Genomic DNA, 22388 nt, shown 5'->3' on the forward strand with positions numbered 1-22388 from the left:
TGTGAGTGAAAAGTCATTGTGATTTTTGCCTGAGGAAGTTAAGAATCGATGCACACTCTTCTTGTCAGACTCCTAGAAGCAACGATCAGCTCAGAGCTGTGTGAAGTCTCTGGGGTTTTCCCAGGTATAGAGCCGCATCTCACAGTGGAGACTGAGGTCAACCACGTATGAGGACATCACAATGCAGTCAATGCTTTGCGTACTGACTTAAAAGGTATTAATCTTGAAGAATTAATCAATATAGCAATAGGCCAGTTGCCTTGAGACAGCATGTTCTAAGCGGGGGACAGGCAGAGGAGGGAGCTCATATTGTGGTCTCAGGAAATGGAAGAGCTGAGTCCTGGATCCTACAGCCCCATCAAGAACACAACAGTGAAGACCAGGCTTCCTTCCACTGAGCTATACCCCCATAAAACAGACCATCATGGCAAAAGACTTCAAACCGGGACTTCAACAACTCAAGTTTATTTTTCACAGCCAGGGAAGTGATTGAGTGATGGAGCCAAGACTGTAGGAGTTCCAACTGCTTTCCTCTGCTTACAGAAGTCTGACTTCCTGTCTTCCACTTGGGTCTGTCTCTGTGACCTGGCACCTCACTCTCTTCTTGGGAGGCTCTCTGGGCACTGGAGTAGGCACAACCCAGTAATCTCATTTCACACGAATTATATCATTAAAGGCCCTGACTCTATACTGCCTCACACTCAAAGGTCTAAGACCTTGGAATTTGGCACACACATCTCCAGTAGATTTGTGCTTTAGTGCTGAGCACAGGAGACCCTGTGAAGTGGTTGTTCTTGGCCAAAACTTTTCGCCCTACCGACTTGCAGCTGAAAGGAGACCTGAAAAAATCTTATGCTCTGGGCCACTTTCACAAGTCAAGAGAATTACCTTTGCCCAAGCAGCATGCACTGGCAGAAGTCAGGAAACACCTTGACCTCATGGAAGACCACTGTCCCTGTGGGGACTTCACACAGTATCTGGGTTCCAGCAGGTCCTCCTGCCTGCATCTCTGATACCACAACCACCCAGTCCTTAGCAAGTGCAGCTGTGTCTACTCTTAAAACACTGTAGACTCACCAGCTCGTATGTGCCAGCTCCACTGTGAAAGGCTTCAAACAAAACACAGACATAAATGACTGGTCATCCATCATCTATCTATCTATCTATCTATCTATCTATCTATCTATCTATCTATCTATCATCTATCTATCTATCATCTATCATATGTAATATATCATATATCTATCTATCATCTATGTATCTTTTGCCCAAAAATTCCCATCTGTGTGTGAAAATGTTTTGGTGGGTCATGTCATAATAATGAGGACATAAGGAGGAGTTGACTTCTGGCTTTACTCTGAGACCCTTTAAAGGCCGTGGCCACCTGGAGTGACCGTTGGAAAGAATGGGGAAGACCGCTCAGGAGAGACTACTTATTGCCCTGAAGATAGTCCTAATCTCTTCCCTGGCCTTGCTTGTACCTGATGCTGGAGGTCTTCAGCTGTAAACTGTGTACAGTTGTGTTGAATGATGACAGTGTGACCTCCTCCCCACAAAAAATTCTGCTGGCAGAGAAGTGTGACCTTGGGTGTCAGGACAGAGGTAGGCTGGTGGACTGACTAGGGCCCCAGATGTAAGGTGACTAGCTCACAGGCCGGAAAGTAAGGAAAGGACTAGAGCTGGGCATCAAAAGAAAGCGAAAAACCATCTGCATATCCTCTTGTCTCAGTGTCTCCACTTGGAAGGTTTTCAGCATCTGGAACACAAAGGGGGGTCCTTATGGCCTCCTCAGCAGGGCAGAGCACTGGCCCATCTACTGCTAAATTGTTTAGTGCAGCCACCATGCTGAAACTAGTAGTTCCTGTGGAGGCCTGAGGGTCCAGTCCTGCTCTAGAGAATTCACCAAACACAGGAAGACCAAATAGACGCCTGAAGGCCTATGCTTTTGTTCCAAATACTGCCCATCAGCACCCTGAAACTCACAGGCCCACCCAGAGGTGCTCACATGGTGAAGCAGGAGCAGCATCTCCACCTCTGCCAGGCGCCGCCCCAGGCACTGGCGCATCCCAAAGCCGAAGGCCAGATGCTGGAAACTCCTTTTCCTCTCCAGCCAGCGCTGAGGCATATAGCGCTCAGGTCTTGGGAACACTGCAGGGTTTCGGCCCATGGAGTACAGATAAATTATGACGAATGTCTGTGGGCAGAGGCCAAGGGTAAGTTCAGCTGCTTTTTTGAGGAGATAGAGGGAAGGTCAGTTGGTAAGGGCATGAAGATCACTCACCCCAGCAGGGACATGATAGTTCTGAAGCACCAGGTCTGAGTGTACGATTCTCTCTACAAAGCTACCAACAGGGTAGAGCCTGGAGATGAAGGAGAAGCAGCAAAGGCCTCAGAAATGAGGGCTTCTCCTGCCCACATCTGCACCTTCCTCCCTCAGATCCTTGAGAGGTGTGGCTCAGACTTCTGTGGAGCTCAACCAACCTCCAAAGGAACAACGGCACCAACCACAGGAAGGAGTGTAGAGAACATGGCAGTCTTCTGCCCCAGATAATAGAGAATACTGGACAGCAGGGAAGGAAGGGCAGTCAGCACCTACCTCAAGGTCTCTTTAAGGGCAGCCCGCAGCAAGGGCAGGTCTGACATGGCCTTCTGGGGATTAGCAACGATGCTGGCCTCAGCTGCTAGGCTCTCCTGCCGCAGGGCCTGCTGAACATCTGGGTTCCGAGCCAGCTCAAAAAGGGTCATTACCAAGGAGATTGCTGTCTGCAGGAGCCAGAGAGCAATCTCAGACAGCCTCCCAAAGGGCATTGCTACTACAAAGATGCCCTCCCCTGAGGAAAGAGCATGGGCATAGCAAAGTGAGACTCTGACCCACTCTAATATTCACCTGAACTCCTTGCCCTACATCCTGAGGGGAAAAAATCCCTCACATGGTATTCCCCACCAACACCTCAGCAACTTCAGAGTTTTTGTGATTTAGACCTGATCTGGTGCCCATTAAGAGGGACTTGGCCTTCCATATGCCCCTTGGAATTGCCCTTATGGTCCATATCTCTAATTGGTCACAACATTTCACATTGACCCCTCCTGACCTGTGTAAGCCCTGAGCCTCTAGATCCACAAAACAGTCTCTGAGAGCTCTCTCTCCCTCTCTCTCTCTCTCTCTCTCTCTCTCTCTCTCTCTCTCTCTCTCTCTCAAGTCACCATTAGATTTCTATGCTGTACACTGAACATATCAACCTGGGTTTATGCTGCCTGATTGGCATTGGACATGGTACATGGCCCTTCCTTATGGGGCCCAGATTCTTGTTGGCCTCATCTGGCCGTGTGTCCCTGCTTCAGGTAGCTTGCTGCCCTGGAGTGTAGGCATACAATTCTCACTTGTCAGACTCCCTTTCATGGGCTCCCTGGTCCCTTTTTGCACTGTTCCCATGCCTCTGGCTTCTCATTCCCAAGGCCTTAGGCTGGTCTTCATCCTCTCTCAAGTACTACTCCATGGTAGGAGCACAGTCGCTTCTGTCCTTATTCATTCTTCTCTAGAACTTGAGGCCTCTGTTCCTAATCAAAAAGCTTAGCACAGCCTAGACCCAAGGACAGGCAGGAAAACTGACCTGGGCCCACATTCCTTACTAAATTGCACAGCCATATTCTCCCTTCTGCTCCACTGGTTACCCTGAGTGCTTATCACTCCTTTGGTTTTGTCTTTCCTTTGATCGGCCTCGAGTACACACTGACCTGGAGGCCTGCTCTACAGTCCAATAGAGAGGACCCTGAGCCTTCCTGGCCCACAGCATGCTCATGCATTGGGGGACATGAGGGGTAAGCTGCTGCCTGTCTAACCTAACTTGTGCCTGGACCTTGGATATGCAGGCCTTGTCTACACACTATCTAGTCAGGTCACCCCTTTCCTTTTGCTCAGACATTTTACTAGCATCACAGCAAACAAACACAATAGAGGAATCGTATTAGATGGCCCTGGGGAGGGAGGAACTGTGAGTGACTGTGCTTTGGGGAACACTCTGGGGTGTCATTGTAGGATTCATGCACCCTGGGATCCTGACCGTGTCAACACTTCCAGCAATAAGTTCCATTGAGTTGGCATGGATGGCATCCATTGACAGAGTACTCTGTGCTACCATCTCGGATATGACACTCCAGGACTGTTGGCGACCCTCTGCCAGTTCGCGATACACATTCTTGATACATTTTGTGACTGCGGAAGAGGAAACGTGGAGTCATAATCCTGGGATAAACCTCTGCTTCATCCCCCAGATGTTGTATCCCCAGAACCTCAGTCTTCCTGGTGCTGTTCTACCATTGCTGGGTTAGGCAATCCTAAAGTCACAGTGGAACCACACAAAGGGTTCCTGACTCCCTTTGTCTCTAATTCCTCCAAGAGCAGCCACAGCTCTTGAAGTTAGTGAACGGGGTATCAGGGGACCATTGTCAACTGCCCGTGGCTGAGCTCAAGGCAGGGGTCCTTACCATACTCAGAGATGATATCCCAGGAATCAAAGTGTTCTTTCCACACCCGGGTGCTTGTCCAACGAGTCAAGCTCTTGGGTAAGAACATGAGCTGTGTGGTGGACTTGAACATTGAGTGCAGAGCATGAGTGAATGTCACGCTCTCAGGTTTCAGGTCATGGCCTGTGAGGCCCAGACGCTCTCCGGAAATAACAAAATGGCTGGCTGCAGAGAGAATATTATCAATGAACCTAGGCAGTCATTGCTCTCAATATTTTTCCTCCTTCCTGGCCTCTGCCGTCCCTGCCTCTCTCAAGCTGGAGCCTTCCCCATACATACCTTCCATGGTATAGTTGAACATATTGGACTGAATGTTTATAGACATGCTTCCATGAACATTCTCCAGCATTCTCTTCTTCAGGTTTTCCACAAAGTCCCTTGCTACCACATCCACAAAGGGGACAAAAGATTGAATGGCTTTTGGTGACAGCATATTTGGATTCAGCTGCAGTCGGTTGAAGCGCCAGTCTGCCCCATTTCTGTAGAACAGAAAGCAGAGCTACAGACACTACAATGGGTAGACCTGGCCCCAAGCCTATGTCCATCTCCTTGACTCTCAAAGAAATCCAGGAAAAGAAGTGTTGGGCTCAGAGGCAGACTCTGCAGGTCCTGACCCCACTCCTTTCTTCCAAAGCAGCCTCCCTGTGTTGGGGCAGATATCACTAAGTCTGAAGTGGATTAGCACATCCATAGCAAGGTAGAAAAGAGACTCTGCTGTAGAGCTCTGCCTACCTGGCCTACACCAACACCCTACAGAAGAGAAGCCTAACTGAGCTCACTGGCCCTGCCATGCTGTAGTGTGTGGTCTCTGAGACGTCAGTTGTGCCTGACTCAGCTAAGGGATCCCATCTTCCCTGGGGCAGAAGCCTCCGCCGAGGACCTCTAAGAACATCCACAAAATGAGGTCCAGGCTGCTGGACTCCCATGAAGATTCTCCAGTAAACAGTGGGCAGGAGTTTGCACACTGAACCCCACAAGCAGGAAGCATGTACGTTTGTGTGCTAAAGCCTGCAACCATTTACAGTGACCATATGTACATCTGTGTGTGCAGCCACACGTGACCTCAAAAATATGTGTGAACATCCTAGTACTCTGAGCAGCCATACATATTCCTTTAGAGAGTCAAGTTCTATATCTGGACACGTCACAGGGTCACGCTTTCAAAAAAATACAAGTCAAGTACCCCAAGTATACAACATATATGACACATGCACATTCGTGTCCCCAGTGCCTCTTGAGCATTTCCATGCTTCCAGGTGATTTCAGACAAGGTTCCAAGGTCCTCATCTCTCTAGCCATTACTGAGAAAACACTGCTCTTTATGTGGTCTCGGGTAGCTGTCCATCACCTCCTTTTTCATTCTCAGCAGGAAGGACACCTTTGCAGTTCACACAGACTAAGCCAATAGGAGCCCCTCTCTCACCACCTTATTTAATGTTTGATTGTGAGCCCACAAGAGCTGCCAACTCCCTCTCTCCACCCCTTCGTCCCCAGGACCGTCTAGCCCAAATCTCTGTGAGTAAAGCATCCCCTAGGGAAACAAATCCATGTTGTTGGATATCAGGCTATGGAGGAAGCTGGCTGTGACCTTCATCCAGGGGTCTTTTACCCCCACCTTCCTGGAGCAGTGTTTTGACCTAAGGGAAGGAGACTGGGAAAGGGATGTTGAGAGCAAGTGCTGTTTGGCCATCTCCCTCCTCCCCAGACCCCTCAAAACCTCATGACATACTACAAATTTATGCTTGTCAGAGACTGGTCTTCATATCCACCCCAGCCAGTTCTGCATCCTGTGTTCAGGACTCCAATCTCACCTCCCTCCTCATTCCCAATGTCCACTCACAGCAAGAACACACCACGTCTCAGGCCACGGAGTTCTCTGTGGGCCACCCACGGCTCCAGGGGCATCCGATGCGGGAGGATACTCTCCACCTGGTGCAGCTTCTCAGCGTCCTCAGGCAGCATCACAGACACAATCTGTGCTCCCCCTGCACTGTGCCTGTGGTGAAGCACACAGCCCTGCTGTAAGTGGAGTGTCCTCCACCTGAGCTCGCTGCACAGCCAGCCCTGTCACTGTGCTCTCTCATCTCATCCTCTCCTAGCCCTTGCTTCCCCCACAGGAGGACTCTCCCAGTGTCTGCACTCCACTTCAGCACTCTGTCCTCTCAGCAGTGAGAAGTGCCTTTCTCTGTCCCTGTGGAGAGCCCACGAGTCAGTCCCAGAACCTCCTGTTCTCCCTCCCTGTCTTCCTAAAGAAGGAATGCCGGGTGCCTACAGGAGAATGCAGCACCTCCTACCCTGCAGAGCCTGGGCAACCAGAGGACAGCAAGCTATATCTGTGCTTGGCTATGGGGAAGGAAAGCCCTTACCTGAAAATGGGCCCCAGCTCTTGGAAGGCCTGGTGCATCTCCAGGTGTAGGTTCTCTTGGCCCTGCTCTCTCAGGATCTGTATCATCTTCAGCCACTTGTTCCTGGAGTATTGTGGTATGGCTTCAAAGGGCTTCAGTGTCTTGGGGGCCACTTTTGCCGTAGTGCCCAGTGCCCTCGTCCTGTGCAGGCACTGCCAGGGTCTTGCCAGCCACACATCTGCTGTCACCCTGAGAGCCATTGCCATCCTCCTCTCTTCCTGTGTTTAGTCCGTGGCCTTTTATCTTGTCTTGAGGATATAAATCGCTGACTGATAATGTCACTGCAGGATGTGTCCCTGGACTTGCCCTAGAAATGTATACTGAGCTGATGGTTCTTCTGGAGGTAGAGGCTTTCTCCCTTTTCCTACCTCTGCAATGCCTGCTGGTGGGTGGGAGGGTGCAGACTCTACTTTAACACTCAAAAATAGTCCAATGGTGGTCAGAGCCTTCTTTCTCCTCCCCCATGGTGAGAGCCGTCAGATGCACATATTTTCCCTTTGTGGAACCTTGAATGATTCATCCTAGTTTAAAATTCCCTAGCCAGATTTAGGGAGTGGGTCTTTACTCACTGTCGTGATTTACGGTTAAGTGTTGGCTTTTAGAATTTCTCATTTCTCTTCAAATTGAGAAATAACAATGAACTCCATTTGCCATAGGGTAAGAGGATGACTTAGTTGGTCAACTATGAGAACCTGAGTCCAGATCTCTCAGAGTCTTGTAAAAAGCTAGGCCATTAGTGTGGGAGTCTAAACCCAGCATTGTGAGAGCCGAGAGGGACAGATACCAGAGCTTTCCGACAGCAAATGTACACATGTACACACGCATGTGCACACCTGCTCACACACACACAAGCACATATGTGTATACATGGGTATTTGCCAACACATTTCTGATGTTCTGATGTTTCTGATAAAGAAGAGATTTTTGTTGTTGTTCTTGCCAGACGAGGACTTTCTGTGTGACCCTGGCTGTTCTGGAACTTGCTTTGTGGACCTGGCTGCTTGCTACGTTTTAAGCTGCTTACTGCAAGGCTCCATTAGATCACAGATGGTGTAGCTACCCTGCTCCCAGACAGATTAAGCTATGCCCCTGAGGCAAACGGGTTCCTCAAAAAATATAGGAGCTGACCCTTAAATATAAATCGGGACAGTTAGAAAATCCCACCATCCGTATATGGCTAGTGATTTCTAAGTCAGGATGAATCAGTCAAGGCTCCACAATAAAAGTAAATATGTGCATGTGAGGACTCTCACCCTGGGGAGGAGAAAGAACGTTGCTACTCTGGAAGAGCATTCAGCTCCAGTAAAAGACGGGAGTCATGCAAGCCCTGACCCTCTCCCTCAGAGCTGCAAGATCAATCTGTCGTCTTGTCCAGTATCTGGGTCCTTGGCAGAGTTCATCAGTGCTATTTCCCATTTCCACTCTGAAACCTTTAGAAGTCAGGCCTTTCTTTTGCTCAGGGGGTGTCTCTGAAGGTTCCCTTTCAGAATCCCCCCTTCAGCCCCACCTCCTGCATGTCACAGCTGCCTCTCTCATCCTACTTTAAGATTCTGATGGAGCCATTCTCCAGACTTGTGAAGGAAAGCCTCAATTTCCCCTTCAGCTCCAGTGACATCAGCTCTTGTCTTCTGACCTGACTCTGTCGCTTCCCCAACCTCCCCACTTAAAGCCACAACCATAACCACTCTGGTGTCTGGGTTTTCTCTACTAAAACAAGAAGTGACTCTTTATGGCCTGCTTGCAAGACGAGATACATTTAGAACCCATCAGAGAATCACAAATAAGTGGGAGGTGCTAGCTTCCTGACGTCCCTAGCTAGCGCCCGCTGTCTGCCTGGGTAGCTGCTCGAAGTTCATCTTAGCACTGAAGAGTTGCAGGCCAAGAAGGGAGGGAGGGAATCTTCAGCCCCAGAGGTCAGGACATTGGGTATCGGGCTATGCTGGTCCAGCATGGGATGCTCATAACTCTCTGGTGTACTACCCTTTTGGGATAAAAGACAGTAGGAATAGATTTTGGTTTAGGGACTATAGAAAGCACAATTTGATGCCCGTTACTCTTATATTTCCGGTACAGTAACACTCCTGCAGAATGTTAAAATAAAACCTGTCTCATGTTCTCTAGTATAAGGGTAATGAGGTCCAAGCTAATGAGGCTCTGGAGAAGACCATGGTATTGCTGTGACTGAAGTCAGAGGCTATTGTATTATGTGTTCTAGGAAGTATATGGCTATTTCTACTCATGGCTTGGAAATTTGAAGGTAACCAAATCAAGAGTAATAGACTAAGTTGTCCAGTGAAGCGACTTCAAGACAGCATAGCATCCAGGCTGGATAGGTTGCTCACTACTCTTGGAGTTCCAGTACGAGAAGAAGAAAAAATGTGAAAATTTTGTTTTTGATGAAAGAAAGGGGCATAATTGGAGTTAATGTCGCGCACAGGGGAGACAAGTTTAATTTGGTCAGAACACACATGCCTGTTAGAGATCCACACAGGAGAATCCTCACTCTTGCTTTTGAAGAATAGGAGCAGCATTTAGAGGCTAAGACCCAACCCTTGGAGAGCTTAAAAGTCCAGTGTTTTCTGAGACTCGGGATAGATGCAAACTCATTTGGAGGCTTTCACTCCAAACCAACGGGACTCTACAGAGGGTTCCCAGAGCATCCTTCTCCAGGAGATCATCTAGGGAAAAGTTTCCAGTTTCTATGCGGGGAGATGCTCAGACACTATTATAGCTGGGATAAAAGGGAACCTTGGTTCTACCTCAAGCTGGCAGCAGAACTTTGGCAAGATGCTGATTTAGTAGGCATGCAGCATGTACCAGTATGAAGGTAAAAGAGACGGTGCCACGTTTCCAAAAAGTTGCTGATTCCAGACAATATGAAACTCTTGAGTGAGCTGTTCAGGAAACAGTGAGGAGGAATTCCACAATAGAGTGGCAACCTCAGGATATAAGAGATACCAGAAATGTCAAGGTCTGTCAAGGAAAGCTACAGGTGCTGAGTAGAGCCTGGTCAGTAGAGATCATGTACTACAGTCGATAGACCTAGAGAAGTGGTGCTTGCCAGGCCCGCTAAGCCCAGTTGATGTCATCATGAGCTAAAGATGCCAACCAAATATACAACTTAGTATTTGATGTTTACCCTGCTGAATACTAGTCTTGCTTTGGCTTGATCTACATTAACTGCGTCCCAGTGGTGTTTACCTATAATTGCCAACTTGACACTCCCTGAAACCACTTGAGAAGAGGATCTCAATGAGGTCTTGTGCACATGTGATTGCCCTGTGGGCAGATCTATGGGTGAATGTGTCTTGATTAAATTCATTGATACAGGAAGGCCCAGACTTCGGTGGGCAGTACTACTCCCTAGGCAGGAAGCCAAAATTGTGAAGAGATCAAGCTGACAGAAAGCAAGTGAACAATCGTGTCCATGGGTCAGCTCTTGATGGTGGATATGATGTGATTACCCTAAGTCCATTCCCTCAATGGAAAGTTGTAACTAGGAATTGAGAGCCAAGTAAACACTTTCCCTCTCAAGTTGCTTTTGGTCAGGCTATTTGATCACAGCAACAGAAATGAAACTAAGGCAGCCCGAATATCTCCCTTCAGAACAGGGACAGTTACTCTGAACCTTTGTACGTGAGAAGTGTATCACTTGGTGCTTAATTTTCATAAGAGATCACAATTAAGAGATGGTCTTGGGTCCCAGAAGAGACTTTGAGCTTTTGTACAGCACTGTGACTGCTGAGTCGCAGGGACTTTTAAAGTGAAATGCAAACATTTCATTTGTGAGCTATGGGCTTTTTCAGAGACAGGGACAGAGTGTTATGGTTTGGCTGTTAAATGTCTCCACAGGCTCATGTATTTGAACACTTGGTCTTCAGTTCATGGCTCTGGATTTGGAGGTTGTAGAATGTTGGGGGGGGGTAAAGCCTCGCTAGAGAAAGAGGCTATGTGAAGGAAAGGTATTAAGATTTATAGCGTGGACCATCTGTGTCTTATGCATGTTTTCAGTTATTGTTCCATCCAGATGTAAAGAGGTAAAGAGCCAAGCCTTGAGCTCCTGCTCCCATGGTGTCATCTGTTTCTATGTCTTCCCTACCACAGTGAACATTAGCCCTTGAGAGAGTTGCTTTGTCAACTTGCCAACATCTACAGTCACCTATAAAGAGGATCTCAATGAGGGATTTTCTGAATTCAGTTGGCTTGTGGGCTAATCTATGGGTGAACGTCTTTCTCAGGTTCAATAATGTGGGAAGAACCAGTCTACTGTGGGAAGAAACATGACCAAGGCAGAGAGTCCTGCACTGTATAAAACTGCATAAATCAAGATGAGCTAGCGAAGCAAACAAGTGAATTAAGTATAGCATCTGTTTTTTTTTTCTCGTGATTTACCAGCTGCTTGAAGTTCCTGCCTTGACTTCCCCACAGTGATGGACTGCAACCTGAAATTCTGAGCTAAAATAAATCCTGTATGCCCTAAGTTTCATTTTCTTGTGTGTCAGAATATTTTATAACAGCAACAGAAATGAAGCTAAAACAATTTTCAAGCCATGAACGGAAATGGTTTTCCCTCCATTAAGTTGCTTTTATAAGATCTTCTAATAAAGTATAACAGGAGAATTGGCTACCACACACACTTAATTCACATACAACTGTTTTTGTAGTGTGAACTTAGTCTGCTGTTTGTCAATTTGTCAACATACACTACAGCACAGGTCGACGTTCTGTAAATCTATCCCCTCTGCTGACTAACATTGTATGCCTTGGGGCAACACTTGCCTTATTCCAAGGACCCAACCAATGGTTACTAAGGTTTTTCTACCATTGGCTTTTGTGTAAAACATTTTTAGGGAATCATTCATTTAATTTTGAGGAGGCAGAGGGAGGGAGGGAAGGACCTGGGTAGGAGAGGGAAGGGCAGGGGAAAGGGGGAATATGATGAGTACTGAGGGTTGGGACAGGAACAGGAGAGAAGCTTGTGAGCCAGCAGAAAGAATGGGTTTGAGGTGGGAGCCCTCTAGAATATACCAGAGACCTTGAAGTGGAGAGACTCTCAGCACTCAAAGGGAGTGACCCGAGCTTAATCGCCAGACAGTGGGGAGAGGGAACTTGTAGAGTTTCCATTCGAAAGACAGGGCATCAAGTGGAAGTATACAGTTGTGGTCCCACAGTCAAAACTTCTGACCCAGAATTGTTCCTGTCTAAAAGAATTTCAAGGACAAAAATGGAGAAGAGAATGAGGGAAAGGAGGTCCAGTAACCACCCTAACTTGGGAGCCATCTCAAGGGGAGGCTTCTAAGTCTGACACTATTACTGATGCTTTTATGTGCTTTCAGACATGAGCCTAACATTGTTCAACAAGCAGCTGACGAAGACAGATGCAGGTTCTTATACCCAACCAATGGACAGAAACAAGGGCCCCCTGTAGTTGAATTAGGGAACAGCTGGAAGAAACTGAGGAGGACAATACTCCATAGGAAGACCAGAAGGCTCAATTTACCTGGATCCCTGAGATCTCTCAGACACCGAGGCACCAACCAGGCAGCATAAACCAGCTGTTGCAAGGTCCCTGACACATATACAGCAGAGGACTGCCTGGTCTGGTCTCAGAGACGATGAGCATAACCCCTGAGGGACCTGAGGCCCCAGGGAGTGGGGATGCAGGGCTAGGGTGGGGCTTCCTCTTGGAGACAGTGGAGGGGAGGAATGGGATGTGAACTGTAGGAGGGTGGACAAGGAGTGGGTAACACCTGGAGTGTAAAAAGAATTTTAAAAAGTAGGGTTTCTGCCTGTGCCCGAAGGTGACCCACTCCCCCAGCTCTCTATAGCCAAATCCCTTGGGAAAGAGAACTGAATTTTCTGAAGGACAGACAATCCTGAGGGCTCAGGGGAGACCACCACTTCTGCTCACATTCCTGGCCCAAGAGGAACCCGCCTGGAGCCCTCTGGTCACAGGAACTGAGGAGCAGTTTGGTACAGGATCCTTCTCGCTTCCACCTGCATCCAGAGCTGACCCTGTTACACAGCTCTCTGCACCCAGAAACTGTTGGGAGAAAACATATCTGCAGGAGTGCTGACACACAGGCTCACAAGAGGAACAAGGATTTGTCAGAGACAGCAAGACCAGCTAACACCAGAGACAACCAGATGGCAAGAGCCAAGCCCAGGATACTCAGCAACAGAATCCAAGACTACTTGGCATCATCAGAGCCCAGTTCTCCCACCAATAAATACTGGATATCTAAACACACCAGAAAAACAAGATTTGGGTTTAAAATCAAACTTATGAGGATGATAGAAGACTTTAAGAAGGACATAAATAAATCCCTTAAAGAAATACAGGACAACACCAGTAAACAAGTAGAAGCCTTTCAAGAGGAAACACAAAAATCCCTTAAAGGATTACAGGAAAACACAACCAAACAGGTGAAGGAATTGAACAATACCATATAGGATCTGAAAATGGACATAGAAACAATAAAGAAATCAGAAAGGGAGACAACCCTGGAGATAGAAAAATCTAGGAAAGAGATCAGGAGACATAGATGCAAGCATCATCAACAGACTACAAGACATGGAAGAGAGAATCTCAGGTGCAGAAGATACCATAGAAAACACTAACATAATTGTCAAAGAAAATGTAAAACGGAAAAAGCTCCTAGCCTTAAGCATATAGGAAATCCAGGACACAATGGTAAGATCAAACCTAAGGATAATAGGTATAGTAGAGAATGAAGTTCCTAACTTAAAGGGCCAGTAAATATCTTCAACAAAATTTTAGAAGAAAACTTCCCTAACCTAAAGAAAGAGATGACCATAAACATACAAGAAGCCTACAGAACTCCAAATAGATTGTACCAGAAAAGAAATTACTCCTGTCACATAATAGTCCAAACACCAAATTCACAAAAAAAGAAAGAATATTAAAAGCAGTAAGATGAAAAAGGCAAGTTACGTATATAGGCAGACCTATCAGAATTACACCAGACTTCTCAACAGAGACTATGAAAGCCAGAAGATCATGGGCAAAGGTAAAAAAAACCCTAAGAAAACACAAATGACGACCCAGGCTGTTATATCCAGCAAAATTCTCAATTAACATAGATGGAGAAATCAAGATATTCCATGACAAAACCAAATTACATTTCTGCAAATACAGCCCTACAAAGGATAATAGATGGAAAACTCCACACAAGGAGGGGAAATATATGGTGAAAAAGCAAGAAGGTAACCTTCTTGTAACAAACTCAAAAGAAGAGTGTGACACAAACATAATTCCACCACTAACAACAAAAATAGCAGGAAACAATGATCACTATTCTTTAATATCTCTTAACATCAGTGGACTCAATTCCCCAATAAAAAGACATAGACAAACATACTGGATATGTTAAGAGGACCAGCATTTTGCTGCATACCAGGAATATGCCCCAGTGTCAAAAACAGTCACTACCTCAGAGTAAAAGGCTGAAAAACAGATTTCCAAGCAAATGGTCCCAAGAAACATGCGGGAGTAGCCATTCTAATGTTGAATAAAATCAACTTTCAACCAAAAATTGTCAAAAAAGATAAGGAAGGACACTTCACATTCATCAAAGAAAAATCCACCAAGATGAATTTTCAGTCCTGAATATCTATGCTCCAAATGCAAGACCAGCTACATTGATAAAAATAAACCTTATTAAAGCTCAAAGAACACAATAATAGTGGGAGACTTCAAGACACCACTCTCAGAAATGAACAGATGATGGAAACAAACTAAACAGAGACATAGATAAATTAAGGGAAGTTATGAACCAAATGGATTTAACAGTTACCTATAGAAGGTTTCATCCTAAAACTAAACAGTATGCCTTTTCAGCACCTCATGGTACCTTCTCCAAAATGGGCCATATAATCGGTCACTAAACAGGCCTCAACAGATACAAGAAAATTGAAATAATCCCAAGTATCCTTTCAGATCACCATGGATTAAGGCTCAATAACAACAAAAGTGACAGAAAGCCAACGTACACATGGAATTTGAACAATGCCCTACTCAATAATAACTTGGTCAAGGAAGTAATAAAGAAATTGAGACATTTTAGAATTTAGTAACAATGAATGTAAAACATACCCAAACTTATGGGACACAATGAAATTAGTGCTAAGAGGAAATCTCATAGCTCTGAGTGCCTACAAAAAGAAACTGGAGAGAGCATACTCTAGCAGCTTGACATTATACCTAAAGGCTCTAGAACAAAAAGAAGCAAATACTCCCAAGAGGAGTAGACAACAGAAAATAATCAAACTCATGACTAAAATCAACCAAGTAGAAACAAAAAGAACTATACAAATAATCAACAAAACCCTTAGTCCGACTAACCAGAGGGCACAGAGATGCTATTGAAATTAACAAAATCAGAAATGAAAAGGGAGACATAAAAACAGAATCTGAAGAAATCTGAAAAATCATCAAATTCTACTACAAAAGGCTATATTACACAAAACTGGAAAATCTGTAGGAAATGGACAATTTTCTAGACAGCTACCAGGTACCAAGCTTAAATCAGGATCAGATAGAATCAATGCTGGGGTCCAGACACCCTCCGGATCTGAAGGGACCCGGTCAAACAACTCCCTGCACCCAAATCCCATGGGAGGGAGAGCTAGACCTTCAGACAGACAGACATGCTTGGGAAGCCAGAGGAGACTATTCTCTGCCCATATTTCTGACTCTAGAGGAAAACACCTAGTGCCATCTGGGCCCCCTGTGCACAGGGGCCCAAGCGAAGTTGGGACAGGCCCTTCTGGATGCTGCCCTCATGCAGAGCTGAAACCTGGCTGTGAGAAGTGACTCCACACCTGAGACTAGACGTAAAACCAACTTTTCTGCTCCAAGTGACCTGCCTGGTGGACTGAGGACACACACCCACAGGAACAACTGAAGACCAGGAGACAGGAACGACTACATGCCTGAAAGCAAAACAATCTGATCCCATAAAAGGCTGAAAGAGAACATGAAAACAGGTCTACAGCACTCCTGAAACACAGGCCTATAGGATGGGCTAACTTCTGTCAGAAATAGCAGAACAAGGTAACTCCAGAGTCAACATGATGGCAAAAGGCAAGCACAGGAAGCCAAGCCACAGAAACCAAGACTATATGGCATCATCAGAGCCCAATACTCACACCAATGCAAACACTGAATATCCAAACACTCCAGAAAAGCAAGATCTAGATTTAAAATCACATTTGATCATGGTGATGGAGGACTTCAAGTAAGACATAAAAAAACTTCCTTAGAGAAATTCAGGAAAACACAAATAAACAAGCAGAAGCCTATAGAGAGGAAATGCAAAAATTCCTGAAAGAATTATAGGGAAACACAATCAAACAGGTGAAGGAATTAAAAATGGAAATAGAAGCAATAAAGAAAGCACAAAGGGAGACAACCCTGGATATAGAAAACCAAAGGAAGAGACAAGGAGCCGTAGATACAAGCATCACCAACAGAATGCAAGAGATAGAAGAGAGAATCTCAGGAGCAGAAGATTCCATAGAAATCATCGACACAACTGTCAAAGATAATGTAAAACAGAAAACATACAGGAAATCCAGGACATAAAGAGAAGATCAAACCTAAGGATAGTAGGTATAGAAGAAGAGTGAAGACTCCCAACTCAAAGGACCAGTAAATATCTTCAACAAAATCATAGAAGAAAACTTCCCTAACCTAAAGAGAGAGATGCCCATAAACATACAAGAAGCCTACAGAACTCCAAATAGGTTGGACCAGAAAAGACACTACTACCATCACATAATAGTCAAAACACCAAATGCACAAAACAAAGACAGAATATTAACAGCAGTAAGGGGAAAGGTCAAGTAACATATAAAGGCATACCTATCAGAATTACACCAGACTTCTCACCAGAGACTATGAAAGCCAGAAGATCCTGAACAGATGTCACACAACCTAAGACAACACAAATGTCAGCCCAGGTTACATTATCCAGCAAAATTCTCAATTAACATAGATGGAGAAATCAAGATATTCCATGACAAAACCAAATTTCCACAATATTTTTCTACAAATCTAGCCCTACATAGGATAATAAATGGTAAAGCCCAACACAAGGAGGCAAGCTACACCCTAGAAAAAGAAAGAAACTAATCATTTTGCAACAAAACAAAGAGAAGACAAACACAAACATAGTCTCACATTCAAACACGAATATAACAGGAAGCAACAACTGTTATTCCTTAATATCTCTCAACATCAATGGACTCAGTTCCCCGATGAAAAGACACAGATTAACAAACTGGATACACAATGAGGACCCATCATTTTGCTGCCTACAGGAAACATACCTCAGAGACAAAGACAGACACTACCTCAGAGTAAAAGGCTGGAAAACAACTTTCCAAGGAAATGGTCTGAAGAAGCAAGCTGGACTAGCCATTCTAATATCAAATAAAATCGGTTTTCAACCATAAGTCATCAAAAAAGATAAGGAAGGACTTCATATTCATCAAAGGAAAAATTCACCAAGATGAACTCTCAATCCTAAATATCTATGCTCCAAATAAAAGGGCAACTACATACATAAAAGAAACTTTACTAAAGCTCAAAGCACACATTGCACCTCACACAATATTAATAGGAGATTTCAACAACCCACTCTCATCAATGCACACATCATGGAAATGGAAATTAAACAGAGACATAGAAAGACTAAGAGAAGTCATGAACCAAATGGAATTAACAGTTATTTATAGAACATTCTATCCTAAAACAGATATACCTTCTTCTCAGCACCTCATGGTACATTCTCCAAAATTGACCATATAATTGGTCATAAAACAGGACTCGCCATAACAGATACAGAAAGATAGAAATAATCCCATGCATCCTATCAGATCACCATGGGCTAAAGCTGGTCTTCAATAACAATAAGGAAAGAATGCCCACATATACATGGAAGTTAAATAATGCTCTATTCAATGATAACCTGGTCAAGGAAGAAATAAAGAAAGAAATTAAAGACTTCTTAAAATTTAATGAAAATGAAGGTACAACATATCCAAACTTATTGGACACAATGAAAGCTGTGCTAAGAGGAAAATTCATAGCTCTGAGTGCCTGCAGAAAGAAACAGGAGAGAGCATATATCAACAGCTTGACAGCACACCTAAAAGCTCTAGAACAAAAAGAAGCAAACACACCCAGAAGGAGTAGAAGGCAGGAAATAATCAAACTCAGAGCTGAAATCAACCAAGTAGAAACAAAAAGCACTATACAAAGAATCAACGGAACCAAAAGCTGGTTCTTTGAGAAAATCAACAAGATAGATAAACCCTTAGCCAGATTAACCAGAAGACACAGAGAGTGTGTCCAAATTAACAAAATCAGAAATGGAAATGGAGACTTAACAACAGAGCCAGAGTAATTTCAAAAAATTATCAGATCCTACTACAAAAGCTTATATTCAACAATACTTGAAAATCTGGAGGAAATGGACAATTTCCTATACAGATACCAGGCACCAAAGTTAAATCAGGAAAAAATAAACCATTTAAACAACCCCATAAATCCTAAAGAAATAGAAGCAGCCATTAAAAGTCTCCCAACCAAAAAGAGCCCAGGTCCAGATGAGTTCAGTGCAGAATTCTATCAGACTGTTATAGAAGACCTCATACCAATATTATCCAAACTATTCCACGAAATTGAAACAGATGGAGCGCTACTGAATTCCTTCTATGAAGCCATAATTACTCTTATACCTAAAGCACACAAAGACCCAACAAAGAAAGAGAACTTCAGACCACTTTCCCTTATGAATATTGACGCAAAGATTCTCAATAAAATTCTTGCAAACTGAATCCAAGAGCACATCAAAACAATCATCCATTATGATCAAGTAGGCTTCATTCAAGAGATGCAGGGAGGGTTTAATATACGGAAAACCATCAGCGTAATCCACTATATAAACAAACCAAAAGATAAAAACCACATGATCATACCATTAGATGCCATGAAAGCAGTTGACAAAGTTCAACACCCCTTCATGATAAAAGTCCTGGAAAGAACAGGAATTCAAGGCCCATACCTAAACATTGTAAAAGCCATATACAGCAAACCAGCAGCTAACATTAAACTAAATGGAGAGAAACTTGAAACAATCTCACTAAAATCCGGGACTGCACAAGGCTACTTATTCAATATCGTTCTCAAAGTTCTAGCCAGAGCAATCAGACAGCAGAAGGAGATCAAAGGGATACAGATTGGAAAGGAAGAAGTCAAAATATCACAATTTGCAGATGATATGATTGTATACTTAAGTGATCTCAAAAGTGCCACCAGAGAACTATTAAACCTGATGAACACCTTCAGCAAAGTGGCTGGGTATAAAATTAACTCAAATAAATCCGTAGCCTTCCTCTACACAAAAGAGAAACAAGCCGAGAAAGAAATTAGGGAAATGACACCCTTTACGATAGTCCCAAATAATATTAAATACATCTGTGTAATTTTAACCAAGCAAGTAAAAGATCTGTTGGATAAGAACTTCAAGCCTCTGAAGAAAGAAACTGAAGAAGATCTCAGAAGATGGAAAGATCTCCCATGGTCATGGATTGGCAGATTTAATATAGTAAAAATGGCCATTTTAGCAAAAGCGATCTGCAGATTCAATGCAATCCCCATCAAAATTCCAACCCAATTCTTCATAGCGTTAGACAGAACAACTCGCAAATTTTCATCTGGAATAAGAAAAAAACCCAGGATAGCTAAAACTATCCTCAACAATAAAAAGACTTCCGGGGGAATCTTTATCCCTGAACTCAAGCAGTATTGCAGAGAAATAGTGATAAAAAACTGTACAGTATTGGTACAGAGAAAGACAGATAGACCAGTGGACTAGAATTGAAGACCCAGAAATGAACCCACACACCTATGGTCACTTGATTTTTGACAAATGAGCCAAAACCATCCAATGGAAAAAGAGCATTTTCAGCAAATGGTGCTGGTTCAACTGGAGGTCAGTATGTAGAAGAATACAGATCGATCCATTCTTGTTACCCTGTACAAACCTTAAGTCCAAGTGGATCAAGGACCTCCACATCAAACCAGATACAATCAAACTAATAGGAGAAAAAGTTGGGAAGAATCTCAAACACATGGGCACTGGAGAAAATTTCCTGAACGAAACACCAATGGCTTATGCTCTAAGATCAAGAATGGACAAAGGGGATCTCATGAAACTGCACAGCTTCTGTTAGGCAAAGGATACTGTTGTCAGGACAAAACGGCAACCAACAGATTAGGAAAAGATCTTTACCAATCCTACAACTGATAGAGGGCTTATACCCAAAATATACAAAGAACTCATGAAGTTAGACTGCAGGGAGACGAATAACCCTATTAAAAATGGGGTTTAGAGCTAAACAAAGAATTCACAGCTGAGGAATGCCGAATGGCTGAGAAACACCTAAAGAAATGTTCAACATCTTTAGTTATAAGGGAAATGCAAATGAAAATAACCCTGAGATTCCACCCCACACCAGTCAGAATGGCTAAGATTAAGAACTTCGGTGACAGCAGATGCTGGCGAGGATGGGGGGAACGAGGAACACTCCTCCATTGTTAGTAGGATTGCAGACTCGTACAACCATTCTGGAAATCAGTCTGAAGGTTCCTCAGAAAATTGGACATTGAACTACCTGAGGACACAGCTATACCACTCTCGGGCATATACCCAAAAGATGCTCCAACATATAACGAAGACACGTGCTCCATTATGTTCATAGCGGTCTTATTTATAATAGCCAAAATCTGGAAAGAACCCAGATGCCCTTTGACAGAGAAATGGATACAGAAAATGTGGTATATCTACACAATGGAATACTACTCAGCTATCAAAAACAATGACTTTATGAAATTCATAGGCCAATGGATGGAACTGGAAAATATCATCTGGAGTGAGGTAACCGAATCACAGAAAAACACATATAGTATGCACTCAATGGTGAGAGGATATTAACCCAAATGCTCAAATTACTCTAGATGCACAGAACACATGAAACTCAAGAAGGATGACCAAAATGCAAATGTTTTACCCCTTCTTTAAAAGGGGACAAGAATACACTTGGGAGGAAATAGAGAAGAAAGTTTAGAACAGAGGCTGAAGGAACACCCATTCAGAGCCTGCCCCACATGTGACCCATACATATACAGCCACCCAATTAGATAAGATGGATGAAGCAAAGAAGTGCAAGCTGACAGGAGCCGTAGTAGATCTCTCCTGAGAGATAGAGCCAGAATACGGCAAATACATAGGCAAATGCCAGCAGGAAACCACTGAACTGAGAATGGGTTCCCCCACTGAAGGAATCAGAGAAAGGACAGAAAGAGCTCGAAGGGGCTTGAGAGCCCATATGAACAATGCCAACCAACCAGATCTTCCAGGGACTAAGCCACTACCCAAAGACTATACATGGACTGAACTGGGGCTCCAACTGCATAGGTAGCAATGAATAGCCTAGTAAGAGCACCAGTGGAAGGGGAAGCCCTTGGACCTGCCACAACTGAACCCCCAGTGAACATGATTGTTGGGGGGAGGTTGGTAATGGGGGGAGAATGGGGAGAGGAACACCCATATAGAAGCAGAGGTGGAGGGGATAGGGGGATGTTGGACCGGAAACTGGGAAAGGGAATAGCAATTGAAATGTAAATAAGAAATATCAAAGGTAATAAATATGGAGGAATAAATCAGGATCAGATAAACCATCTAAACAGTCCTATAACCCCTCAAGAAGTAGAAGCAATCATTAAAAGTCTCCCAACCTAAAAGTCCAGGACCAGAAGGGTTTACTGTAGAATTCTCTCAGACCTTAATAGAAGACATCATAGCAACATTGTCCGAACTACTCCACAAAATAGAAACACAAGGAACACTTCCCAATACCTTCTATGAAGCCACAATTATGCTTAGTACTAAACCACACAAATACCCAACACAGAAAGAGAACTTCAGATCCATTTCCCTTATGAATATTGATGCAAAAATAGTCAATAAAAATTTTGCAAATCAAGTCCAAGAATACATCAAAATGATCATCTATCATGATCAAGTAGGCTTCATCCAAAGATTCAGGGATGGTTCAATATATGGAAATCCATCCATGTAATCCACTATATGAACAAACTCAAAGGAAAAATCACATGATCATCTCATTAGATCCTGAGATAGCATTTGACAAAATTCAACACCCCTTCATGGTAAAAGTCTTGGAAAGATCATGAATTCAAGGTCCATACCTAAACATAGTAAAAGCAATATATAGCAAACCAGTAACTAACATCAAACTAAATAGAGAAAATCTTGAAGCAATCCCACTAAAATCAGGGACTAGACAAGGTTGCCCTCCCTCTCCTTACTTATGCAAGGTAGCACTCAAAGTCGTAACCAGAACAAT

The 22388-nt window shown here is 44.0% G+C and overlaps 1 protein-coding gene across 1 annotated transcript; it reads right to left on the reverse strand.

Moving 5' to 3' along the window:
• Nucleotides 1-451: 451 nt before the first annotated feature.
• Cyp11b1 (cytochrome P450, family 11, subfamily b, polypeptide 1) lies at nt 452-7129 on the reverse strand. Its single transcript, NM_012537.3, is given in 9 exon segments — nt 452-1756; nt 2006-2194; nt 2282-2360; nt 2597-2763; nt 4062-4213; nt 4486-4689; nt 4804-5003; nt 6365-6520; nt 6891-7129. Coding segments are annotated over 9 exon segments (1500 nt in total). The 3' UTR covers nt 452-1642.
• Nucleotides 7130-22388: the final 15259 nt, after the last annotated feature.

Source organism: Rattus norvegicus, chromosome 7 (genome assembly GCF_036323735.1).
Source record: "Rattus norvegicus strain BN/NHsdMcwi chromosome 7, GRCr8, whole genome shotgun sequence".
In the NCBI taxonomy this organism is placed as follows: Eukaryota; Metazoa; Chordata; class Mammalia; order Rodentia; family Muridae; genus Rattus; species Rattus norvegicus.